The sequence below is a fragment of the Hemiscyllium ocellatum genome, chromosome 4 (genome assembly GCF_020745735.1).
Source record: "Hemiscyllium ocellatum isolate sHemOce1 chromosome 4, sHemOce1.pat.X.cur, whole genome shotgun sequence".
Classification (NCBI taxonomy): domain Eukaryota; kingdom Metazoa; phylum Chordata; class Chondrichthyes; order Orectolobiformes; family Hemiscylliidae; genus Hemiscyllium; species Hemiscyllium ocellatum.
Genome location: NC_083404.1, coordinates 94,899,974 through 94,912,899, shown reverse-complemented (window position 1 = coordinate 94,912,899; position 12,926 = coordinate 94,899,974). Strand labels below are relative to the sequence as shown.

At 37.0% G+C, this 12,926-nt stretch overlaps 1 protein-coding gene across 4 annotated transcripts in view; it reads right to left on the bottom strand.

Moving 5' to 3' along the window:
• The window catches only part of LOC132815009 (NEDD4-like E3 ubiquitin-protein ligase WWP1), a 163,687-nt gene that overhangs the window by 53,627 nt on the left and 97,134 nt on the right, over positions 1-12,926 (bottom strand). For all 4 annotated transcript variants that reach the window (XM_060823632.1, XM_060823631.1, XM_060823633.1 and 1 more), the window contains 7 exons: positions 8,389-8,567; positions 7,030-7,459; positions 4,735-4,830; positions 4,474-4,648; positions 4,009-4,063; positions 3,295-3,379; positions 1,920-2,048 (listed from right to left, as the gene is read on the bottom strand). In XM_060823632.1, the coding sequence (XP_060679615.1) occupies positions 1,920-2,048; positions 3,295-3,379; positions 4,009-4,063; positions 4,474-4,648; positions 4,735-4,830; positions 7,030-7,459; positions 8,389-8,567 (1,149 nt within the window). The remainder of the gene's footprint in view (positions 1-1,919; positions 2,049-3,294; positions 3,380-4,008; positions 4,064-4,473; positions 4,649-4,734; positions 4,831-7,029; positions 7,460-8,388; positions 8,568-12,926) is intronic.

The following is a 12,926-nucleotide window of genomic DNA, read 5'->3' as shown; positions in this document are numbered from 1 at the left end:
TTTTCAATTTAGGGGACGGACTCTGTGTTGGCTGGTGTTATAGTCAGGAATTAGATATATGAAGCTGTGAGGGGTGAAAGGGGGTGAGACAGGGTGGAAAGGAAGCAAAATTTACCCTTTGATGGAAAGGTAAATGACCAAAAAGCATAGGTTTAAGCTAAGGAGCAAGTGGTTTGAAGGAGATGCAAGGGGGTAGTGGGAATCTGGAACACACTGTTTGTAATAAAAGCAGAATCTCTCACTGCATTTATAAAAGTATTTAGCTGTGAAACGTCAATGCCAATATATATAAAGTTGGGGGCCACGTGATGGAAAATGGTACTGGAATAGTTTTGTGTTTGCTTTTGACTGGTGCAGACTCAGTGGCCTGAAGGGCCTGTTTCTGTGCTGTAGACCTCCATATGGTTATGAAGTACTTTATTAATTTACTTTAGAATATCCAGTTAGATTCATAACCCTCTCTGGTATTTTAAATAACTCAGTCAATTTAATTAGTCTGGTAGCTATTCCTGAAAAGTCCATGGCTGTCTAAATGAGATTCCATTTTGGTCTTTACATTGCACATTATTTGCATCCGCAATGACTTCAGACCGATTGCCCTGTCATTAGAATGCTCGTCACTTTTCCATTCTTATTTCTAAGGAGAATTGAAACAACATGGTTAGATATTCTTATCTTCAGCTGAACTTTCCTCAGCAATTTAGGTGACTGTGATTTCAATTTATTGTTTTCTATGTATCTTTACCTTTTCTGTATTTTGACTCCTTCCTCCTGCATTGCAACATTAATTTTTCCTCTTCATTAATATTTATTCAGTCATGTTCACTGCCTTTTTTTCTGAATAATTTGCCCTATCATCCCTTTAACTATCTTTTAACTTCTTAAAATACTTAAATTGCTTTTTGTAAAACAAAATATTGTGGCTCCCACCTTTTTGGTATCTATTTAAGTTTTACTTTCAAATTAACATCTTAATTTATCTCTCCTGCTTTCTTGAAAGCACTTGATATAGAGAAGTCCACATGCTTCAATCTATTAAATGGCAAATGATAATTCTTCTTGAAGCACTAAATGAAAATGTCTCAATCAAGTGATGACTGAAGAATGTACATTACGTAAATTATATAGGTAAACATAATACTTCTCTATACATAGTGACATCCTTTCCCTGTACCTCAAAATGCGAGAAAGATTAGGGAGTATTGTCCAAATCATCTAGCTGCTTAAAAAACATTACATTTTTGGAAAAAGCCTTCTTTTGCAAGAATAAATGGTCGTTTAAGAGCTTTCTTCCTGACTCTATGAATTCAGACTGCAAGTTAGTGAGGGATGCACAGCAAGACATTTCTAGCTTATTCATTAAGCGGTGCTGAATTAGACAGCCTGAACTGGTCTGACAGCAAGGTGGCAATCAACACAATTCAACATTGCGAGCTTAATATTCAGAAAATTAAATGTCTGCTGACTAAAGGTCACAGACCTGAGACACTAACTCTGTTCTTCTCTCCACAGATGCTGTCAGACTTGCTGAGTGTTTCCAGCAAGAGTAGTGGCTATCTGAATGGGACATCACATAAGTTTAAAGCCCATGCAATGACATCTCAGTGAAATGAGCAGAGAAAATGTGGAGTGCAAAAGGGTAAAAATAAGAAAATTGCTGGGCAGAAAAAGAGCTGTGGAATTAAAATCTTTTCTCAATCTGTTCTTTAAAGTTTTCACCAACATTCTAAGAAAGTTACACTTCTAAGAAATTATACAACTTAGTTTCAATATTAAATCAATTAAAGAAAAAATCTAAACTATTTCTCAAATATAAATTACAAAGCCCTAACTTTAAAAAAATGTCAATATAATTGGAGCATGATTTCAATACACAAAGCTTTTTAATTCCTACAACTTGAATCAAGAATAGGACTTACACTGATGATTTGCCTGTACGAGGATCTTGAAAGGTAGTTGTTCGAGTGTTGTGATCAACAAAATAACGGACACCTTCCCTTGTGTATCTAATTTCCCAGCCTTCTGGAAGGGGATCTTCATTCTGTAAACTGCACAAATAATGAATCTCAAAAATAGGGAACTAAAATTAACTACAGTCATAGAACATACAAGGTTCAGAGTTACATCCCTTTTTCAAGAATCAGGAAATTGTCTGATAAGGATAAGCTAAGGACTAGGGTAGAAGGACCTAACTTCTGCCTGAAACTGTCCATGTTTCTCCCTTAAAATGCCAAATTTCCCACAGTTAAAGACACAAAAGCAGTTTAAATCAGAGACTTTCAACCTCACTAAAATATTTAATTAGCCAATTCACCTCTGGGAATGGGTTGGCTAAGTGGCCAATGTCATTCCCCATTAAAAGGTAAGTTTGGCTTGGGTTCAAAATCCTGAGAAACTGCATGATGTGGATACCAGAATAATGCCTCCTCATATGAGATGACAAAAACTAGGGGACAGAGAGTAAGAAGAAAAAGTTTACCTTTTAAGAAAAAGGTAAAAACTATTATTTTCTCTCAGGCGGCTGTGGATATGTTTTTTTTCCCAGAAGGTAATGGATACTGGGTCTCTACATGTTTTCAAGGTTGAATTAGATACATTTTTGATACACAAGGTAGTGAAGAGTTTTGAAGTACAGGCAGGAAAGTGAAAATTATGACTACAATTGATTAGCAACGATCTTACTAAATGATGGACCAGGCTAAAAAGGGCCAAGTGGCCTACTCTTGATTATATGTTACATTCAAAGTCAAATCAACTGTTTGGGAGTTAACCTTCATTACAAGGTCACGTTGATAGAATACTTTTCTTCCCAAAGTTAAGTCTACTACTTTTTTTATCATCATCAGGCAAATAATTCTCTTCTGATAATCGCCTCTAATATTGCTGTTCTTGAAAATAATAAAGGGAGTCTATATATTTCTTGAGTTTGGATTGTTTATCATTGAATAATCCGAATCAGCAGCATAAGTCACAAAACAAAATGTATTTATTATCCATAACTTCAAAATAATTCCTGAAGTAAAACTATGATAAGTCAACTAGTTATCTGATACAGGAAACAAAAAAATTGATTGAGCTGTATTAATTTAGAAATGAACAAGTCACCATAATTATTTAAGATTTTCATAACATCTTAAAGAAATAAGAGCACATGACTTTTACGACAAACAATTAATGCTTCAAAAGCTTCTGTTGAAACAATTATACAAGTATGTATTGAGCTTTCATTGCTTCAGCTGGAATTAAGCTATCAAGATATTTATTTAACTATGAGTATGCTTACAAGATACTTACCCCTGTGTCCTTGGATCCTCCCACTGAGTGGTTTTTGTATTATGATTCACAAAGTAAACTCTATCATTTGCATCCACTCTCCTTTCTGTCACAGAGAAAAACAAAGAACAACTTTTATTTTTCACTCCTCTATTTCCCCTCAAGGTGGACTAATCTTGGTTTTGTTTTGGGTTGAGGGAGGGGGGGAAGCAGCACTGGTATTCGTGAGGTCCAATGTGGAAACCTGCATATTTTCACCAATTTTGTTACTCCACATTTCTCCTCCTCGATCTAACCCAGTGTAACAACTGAAAGAATGTCATATGAAGTTATCATATTGTAATCAGAACAAAATCTTAAAAATGCAGGATTTGAGTTTCCATTCATTTTGCTGTGTTCATCAATTTATATCTTACCAGATTGCTAAAATAAATTCTTAACTTGTTTCAAATATATTTGACTTAATAGGAGAAAAAGAGTAGAGGCAAATTAGTCATGCCAATCAAATTGAATACTTTTTACTTAAAAAGTTGAACTTTTAAATAATGCTAAAGTAAACCTAGTTCGCTTACATTATTGAAGATATCACATATAGTAACTTTTCAACAAATGACACAAATTACTGCTATTCTGATATAGAGGTACGATTGGTGTTCTGAAGCATTTACTTCATGAATACCATTTTTTTTTAAACACAATACAGCATAATCTTTCCAAAAATTATGACAAACATACCCCAGCCAGGTGGTAAAGGGCCAAGAGGATCATTTTCTGCCGATAACATTGATGCCTGTTGAAAACAATATTAAGTTTAGTATTTTGTTTTCAACCAGTATGCATTACAAAATGTAGAAAGAAGGATCAGCATCATTAGCCTTCTCCTGTTCAGCCAAGGAAACATGCATTAAAGTAACCTCTATTTCAAACTGCAGGCAAGTATGCTGCTAATAAATCGCCTGGCTATGCAGCGGCATTCATTGCATGGGATTGGAGGTCTGAATTTGGCCTTAATCAGTAAGCAGCACAGAGTAAAACAAGTTGTAAATTTAAGCTTTAACTAAATTAAAAACATATTGCTATTCTTTATAGACAAAACATATAATGTCAATGATAAGTAGCAAATATTTTATCTAAATGAAATGGGTCTTGTTGGCAATGTTATGCAAACTCAAGGAGGAAACAAAGTGAAGGAACATCTACCGAATAGAGGTATCGTTGGTTGAATTGCTGCATAGCTCCCTGTAACTGATTCCTTTGAGATTGCCATTGTTCAAAGTTCCTGACTGATTCCATTGTTGGCCGTTGCCATGTCGTTGTCCTGGTGTTATGATCTACATAGTACACCCTGCCTCGATCATCCACCCGTCTTTCCCAACTAAGAAACAAAACATGGTTTAAAAACACAACTCAAAGCCACTTACAAGCACAGGTATGTAATTAATTCAATCTATTATGTCTTACCCTGGCGGCAAGGGCTGTGGTCTTTCCCATGTTGTAGTCCTTGTGTTGTGATCAACATAATATGTTCTCCCATGAGGATCCTTCCTCTGCTCCCATCTTCATAAAATGGAAATAATTTAGGAAAGAGTTTATTCAAATAATCAGCACACATACAAACTGCATACAATTAGGAAATTAAAAGGGCAGTGAAAGAGTAAACAGTAACAAATAGCTCTTTCAAAGTCAGTCACAAAAGACGATGATATATTTTATATGACATAAAACGTCACAAATAATACAATAGCATTTTCTCCTCTCTCTTCATACTGAGTTCTGGTGCACTTATTTTTCTGTATTGACTTGTATTAAAGGGACAAATAAAGCTAAAGTTGACAGTGCTTTAATTCCTCCTTTTGTTTTTAGGAAAAGTCTTCACAAAGAAAACTCGATAAAATTTAGATCAAGGACATGCAACCAAGCACAACATCCTTCAACAATGCTACCCTAATGTTGTTGGAACAACTTATAAAATGCATTTAGTGTTTAGATAACTTGCCATCTTTGTGTTGTGAAAGCAGCAGTATTGCAACAATACTTTACATTTCTAAAAACATAATTCCCAATAGTCATACTTGATTTAACAATAAACAATATTAGTACAAATTAAATTTACAATAATTCATACTTAGGTAGTCTTCAACCACATCAACAAACACTTACTCCCGCCATCACCAGTGCACAATAGCAGCAGCATGTACCATCCACAAGATACAGTGCAGAAACTCACTAAATGTCATTTGACAGCGCCCACGGCCACTACCATCCAGATGGACAAGGGAAAAAGATACATAGGAACACCATTATCTGCAAGTTGCTCTCCAAGCCACTCACCATCCTGACATGGAAGTATATAGTTGTTCCTTCAGTGTCACTGGGTCAAAATCTTGGAAATGTCTCCATAAATTGCAGTTGCACCTACCTCAAAATGGACTGCAGCAGTTCAAGGCAGCTGCTCACAGCCACCTTCACAAGGATAATTATTCTATGAATAAATAAAAATAACTATACAACATGCCTGGATGAATTAAGGAGAGATGGAGAAAAATGGATACTGAGCAGGAGTTAGCGAAGTGCCAACTTGTAAGTCTTGTTTTTTTAGATTTAAAAACACAAACAATACTCAGCAGAAATTTCAATCCAGATTAGCCAATTATGAACATTCGTACTCTCTGAAGTCATTGCATAATATATATTATTAGCACTGAATCAAAAATAAATTGGGAACAAGTAAAAGCTTTCTTTAACCAATATATATGCATATAAAAGATCACCAACTAAATGCAACCACAGATGTTAGTGAAGCACATGCCAGGAAGTTGCCAGATTTAATCTCTTAACACTTGCTAAGCTTGCCAAATTTAATCAACTGGCACTATGAGCAGCACAGCTGATCACAGGTTGTTCAGCTGTAAAGTGAGATCAGGAAGGATGACAGATAGTGTCAGGTTACTATTTTTACTTGTTATCTAGAGAGGCCTACATGAAATAAATAGATACCAAATGCAGAATACACAATCTATAGACTAACAAATAAATGCTACTCAAACCGCACCCTCATATGAATCACCACCTGAACAGAGGCATGGTAAGTGGGAGAGTTGGCAAACCAATAATATACGAAATACGAAATATACGAAAAGCCCTCTAATGATACATGAATATTAGTTACAGAATCAGATTTGATTAAGGAATGTGGAGAATCTCCACCATTAAAAATAATTGCATATGCATATTTTAAGTGAAAATAATGCACCCTGAGAGCTTAGAGTTCAAATTATTTACAGCTCTGTGAATATGATTCTTCTTTACAATTTTGCACATCCTCCACTTGGCTTATTTTGGAAAATACGATGCAAACATTTTAAAAGCAATTAATAAGTCAGACATGTTTGAATTAATCAAGTGAGTCATGCTACTGTTTAATAAAACTAATTCAAAGACAGCCAGTATATATTTGATAGGTTTTTTTTCTCAGTACAGGTCATCCTGCTGACGGGCATTTCATATGAGTGAATTCGCAATAACGCGACTAACAAATTGGAGACATTGTTTCTAAAGCATAAGCTTTTAAACCGTGTTGACTGTAATGCGATTACATCACCAACACTAAATGCTGTTTCTAAAGCGCAATTTCTTTTGAAACATGGGGTTACAAGAACTCAACCATCACATTATAGAAGAACTACCCGCAATCTCCAATGTTACAATAATGTTTGATTATTACTAGTAGAAACAAAATCAGAATGAAGTACATACCCAGCTGGCAAAGGCTCTGTGCTAATGCTGTTCGGTTGCTGTCTTACAGGCCCAGCAGATGCATTTGAAGATGAATGTCTAGGTTTACCACTGTCTGTCTCTGTATTGGTTCTGGTGGTGGACTCCATTGTTGTGGCTGCTGTAGGAGCATTAGCTGTTACACTGCTAGATGTGGTGGTTGTGGATGTTGTGCTAATCCCTGCAGCAGGTGTAGTTGTCTCTGCTGAACTTGCTGCAGACATTGAAGGTGAAGTTGTACCAGTAGTAGTGGTACTAGTAGTAGTGCAAACCATGGTGATGGAGTTTTCTGTAGATTCTGTGAGAACTCCACTATTAGATGTCACAGTCACAGTTACTGTTGGTGAAGTAGTTAATGATGTCAATGGAGGTGTTGGAGGGGCTGCTGGTGTTGGTGCTGGTTCTCCATTTACTAGACAAAAATAAATAAAATAAGAAATCAGATAACTATCTATCCACTATTGTGAAACAAATGTCTGTATAAAATTTGAACCTTCCATCTATTTTCTTTTAAGAATCTGGTGTAAGTTACTGATGTTTGTGCTACTTCTGCAAATACTAAAAATGTTAGCATTCATACATTAGGAAATGTCTACCTTAAGCACACTTCCTGTGAATCATTTCGTGCATCACTCGAGTACTACTACCTTTGATAATACCCAAAATTACTTTTGATTGAATATTTCTGTACTTACCATTATTTGCATCAAAAAAGTTATTTATCTTTCAGGCCTCCTAATACAATGTTCATCTTTTCTGTTCATTTTTCTAGATGATGGTACAGGTAGGTAAAAGTGCATTATATTTTCAACTTACAAACTTACATTTTTAGGCCATTTACAACTGCTCCCTGGTATCCTCCATTTTCAATATCCTACCTTTTGTCACAAACTGAGCAACTACTGACACTGATCCCTCAACAAATGGAATAAACAAACATAATTATAGAATAATTATAGCTCTGGAAGTGGCCATCCAGCCTATTGGGCTCATGCCAGATCTCTGCAACAGCAAATCAACCAAGCCCGAATCCTCAGATCATTCCTCCGTGGTCTGCAAATGTTTTCACCTCACATTTTTATCTAATTCTTTACTGAGAATCACAATCTGACTCCACTGTATTCTCAGAACACTCAATCATGGTAGCAATATGTTTTTATATCACATTGCTGTTAGTGAAATCTTGTTTTATGCAAAATGGCTGCTATGCTTCCTATTTTAAAGTAGTAATGAGACTTCAAAAGTACCTAATTGGTTGTAAATTGCATAGGACAGCCTGAAATTGTAAAAGGCACGACATAAATACATGTTCCTCTTATCAAACCACCCACAAACTCTTACCAGTATTGCTGGAGCCTTCAGTGGTGAAGCTTTTTGGCGCTGTTGCACTTTTAGGCCTGGCAGCTAAAGGACACGGAGAACGATTACTCTCTCCATTCACAATCGGAGAACTAGCAGCAGACTGCCGTGAAGAACTTGTTGATGGACTATCTGCACAGTTGGAGGTTTCTGTGTTAGATCTTGAAAACAAAATTTCAAGTTAACACATGAGAAGCTACTGAAATGTCACTGCTGGTGAAAATACCTCAAACTCGTTCACAATTCCTCCCTAATGAAGTTAAATCTTCCACGACCTTATTAATGGCAGCTCATGTTCAAGGCTCCATTTGGCCTACTCCTTTTTCTTGCGCTCATAAATCTTTCATACATGAAACCGTTTATCTGTTTTTTTTTCCCTCTTTCTGAGGGTGACATTGTGTGAAGCTCTTTTATGTGTGCTACCTATCCAAGGGAAGTGACTACAGTCAAGTCCAGGCTGGTCTTCATCCAAATTACAAGTGCGAACACTTTGAACATAGTGACTCAACACTGGATAACAATGGAAATTATGTCCAATTTTTTTCCTTCTGAACCCATATCATTTCACCATGGCTTTGGTAGGTTAATTAAGTGTGGATAAGTCCTGCCACTTTCCCTGACTGTAAGGCTCAGCAATCAGACCCTGACGTTCCTCTCTACACTAATTAGCTATTTCATAGCATCTGGTCAAAGAGGGGTGATTGAGTATGCTCTGGCGTTTAGAAGAATGAGCGCTAAATTCCTTGGAAGGACTAAACAGGGTGGATGTAGAAAGAAAGTTTCCCTTGGCTGGATGGTAAAAGGAGTTTAGAACCAAGAGAGGGGCAGTTTCAGAATAAGTGGCAAGCCAGTATGGATTAAGATGAAAAGGAGCTCCATCACTCAAATGATAGCATATCTTTGGAGTTCTGAACCTCAGAGGGATGTGGAGACTCAGTCAGAGTACATTCCATACAGGAACATAGGTAACGGGAGTTAGCTATTCAATTCTTTGAGCCTGTTCTGCCATTTAATGAGATCATGGCTGATCTGTGGCCTAACTCCATATACCTATCTTTGGCCCACATTCCTCAATATCATTGCTTCACAAAAGTATATCTACCTCAGATTTAATACTAATAACTGATCTATCAATTGCCATTTGTGGAACAAAGCTCCAAACATTGATCATTCTATGTGTGTAGAAGTGCTCCTGACATCTCTCCTGAACTGCTGAAGTCCAGGTATCATTCTTGTTAATCTATGTCATGCTCCCTCCAAGGCCAATATGCCCTTCCTAAGGTGTGGTGCCCAGATCTGCTCTCAGTACTCCAAATGGTGTTAACCAGGGTTTTGTATAGTTGCAGCATAACTTCTGCATCCCTAAACTCCAGTCCTCTAGATGCAAAGGCCAGTATTCCACTAAGTTTCTTGACTATTTCTGCAGTTGTCCATGCAATTTTAAACATCTGTGCACCTGAACCCCCGAATTTCTTGGGCATCCACTATATTTAACTTTATTCCATTGAGAAAGTACTGATCTATCCTTTGTCAGTACAAAGGGGATAGCCTCGCACTTGCTTACATTACACTTCATCTATCACAGCTTCACCCATTCACCAAGGCTATCAATACACCTTTGTAATTTTATGTTATCAGCTATGATTGATGGATTTCTAGTTACTAGTTACATCAGGGGATGTTGGATAGCGCAGAAAAATGTTGAGGTAGATGATCGGCTATGATCTAGAATGACAAAGAGGCTGAACAGCTTCTATGCACCCATGTTCCTAAATGGAAACAAACATATCTACATACCAATATTACAAAGCAAAGCATTGTTCACAAATATTGGAGGACATTTTTTAAAACAAAAAACAGTAGTTATGCTATATAAAGGCTTAAACGAAAACCAACTGATTTACAGTAACTGAATATCAAATTCCAAATTCATTTAATAAAATTTTCAGGATTTGATAAAATTGAACTACACAAGTTATTATTTAGAAAATCATGAATACGGAGCGAATCTTTAGCTTAGCATTAGCATCCCTGCCTCTGATTCAGAAGGCGCAAGGGTTCAAACCTCAGTCCAGACAATCCTAGCTAAATACTCTCAATGGTTATACGACCAATAAATTCACCTTCTCAAGTGTAATCAGGGACTGGGTCAATAAATGTGCCCTTGCCACTTCTGATAAACAAATCAAAAAAGGTTTGCTGGGTGCAGATAGCAGAGGAGTTGGATTAGTACATACATGCAGGGAAAGGAAGGGTGATGGAAGGTGGGAAAAAAGGTTATCAGAACATATATTAGATACAACTCAGTTTCACATTTTTATCATAGGGAAGTTTGCTGAGAAAATGGAAAGAATAAAGTCCTCAGGAAGCATCGGATGAGTTTGCAAATCGTTCAAAAGACAGAATACACATGTGAACAAGATGGAATATCAGCAGCACAAACAAGACAATGTGAAGTCAAGGGAATTTTCCCTGCATCCAACACTGAGAAATACACCCTAAGAGGTATCTTTCAGATTGCTGACTCCTAAAGAATAACAGATCAACAAAAGAGACAGAACCCAAATATTTTATGAAGAATGAAACAAAGTATATAAACTGTCGTAGAAGGATGAGAGATGAGTAAGAAGAACATTAGTCAGATAAAACAGTTATGAACATTTTTCATGGCATTTAGCTCCAAAGTCCCTCCCTAAACCTCGACTTCTCTTGCCTCCTCTAAGACTTTGATACCTACATCTTCATCTAAGTACTTGGTCAGTGCCTCTAATATTTCAAGGAGCTTGATGTCAAATGTTGGTTTATAAAACTTCTGTGAATCATGTTTGCATGTTTTACTATGATAAAGATGCTGAACTAATATAAAGTGTGATCGTTGCCTGATGCCATTCTCAATGCACTCACAAATTTTGGTTATAGCTTTATTTCAGGCTTATGTGCTGTTTGTTATTTGATCCTACATACGTAAACATTTTTCTTTTGGGTGTGTGGCTTTGTAAAAAATTTACTTCCTGATTTACAGCATAAATAGCAATAGAACATTAATTCTATTGTGCATTTTTGTGGCTTGTTGTGGCAAGCTCCAATTGCTCGTGCAGTTTTGATAAGCCTTCATTGCATCTGTAATCTTAACCATTCACTTTTTAAAAATGTATGTGCATGAATTAGAGTCAGTTATACAGCATGGAAACAGATCCTTTGGTTTATTCCATTTGCCAGCACTTGGTCCATATCTCTTTAAACCCTTCCTATTTATGTACCCATCCCGATGCCTTTTAAATGTAGTAATTGTACTCGCCACCACCACTTACTCTGACAGATCATTCTGCACACACATCACCTTCTGTGCGAAATGGTTGCTTTTAAATCATTCCCCTCTTACCTTAAACCTATGCCCTCCAGTTTTGGACTCCCTTGACCTAGGAAAAAGACCGTGACTTTCACCACACCCATGCATCTCATGATTTCATAAACCTTTATAACATCACCCTTTAACCTCCAACGGTCCAGGCAAAGAAATCTCAGCACATTCAGCATCTCCCTATAGCTCAAATCCTCCAATCCCAGCAACATCTTTGTAAATCTTTTTATGGAGCCTTCAAAGAAAGTGATTAAGTCAGTGAGACAATTTCCCATGCACAAAACCATGCTGACTAGCCCTAATCAGTCATTGTCTTTCCAAATGTAAATCCTGTCCCTCAGAATCCCCTCCAATAACTTATCCACACTGACTTCAGGCTCACAAGTTTATAGCTCCCTGGTTTTTCCTTACCACCTTTCTTAAATAATGGCAAGTGTTAGAATAATTTGCTTATTGCAACTGTATGGCATTCAAACAATAACATATTTTGCTCTAATTTAGTTATCAACACTGATGACACAAACATAGGTAGAGAGATAGATAGTGTTGAGATGGCAGGGAGGCCACAGAAATACTTGGATAGGCTAGGAGAGTGGGCAAAGTAGTGGCAGATGGAACATAATGTGGGAAAGATGAGAGGTCATGCATATTGGGTCAGAAGAAGAGAAGGCTACTCTATTTTCTAGATGGCGAAAGGCTTCAGAAATCAGATGCACAAAAGGACTTAGAAGTCCTAGTTCAGGATTCTCTTAAAGTTAACATGCAGTTTAAGTTGGCAGATAGGAAGGCAATTGCAATGCCACCATTGATTTCAAGAGGGCGAGAATACAAGAGCAGAAATGTACTGCTGAGGCTGTCTATGGCTCTAGTCAGACCATATTTGAAACTGAAAGCAATTTTGCGCCTTGTACCTGAGGAAGGATGTGCCAGCATTGGAGATGGTCCAGAGGAGGTTTACAAGAATGAGTCTGAGGATGAAAGTCTTGTCATATGAGGATCTGTTGAGGACTCCTGATCTGTACTCAAGAGTTTAGAAGGATGAGGGGAGTTCTGATTGAAACGTATGGAAGACTGAGAGGTCTGCACAGAGCGACTGTGGGCAAGATGCTTCTACTAATGAGATACTAGGACTTGAGGGCATAGACTCCGTGTTTTGAAC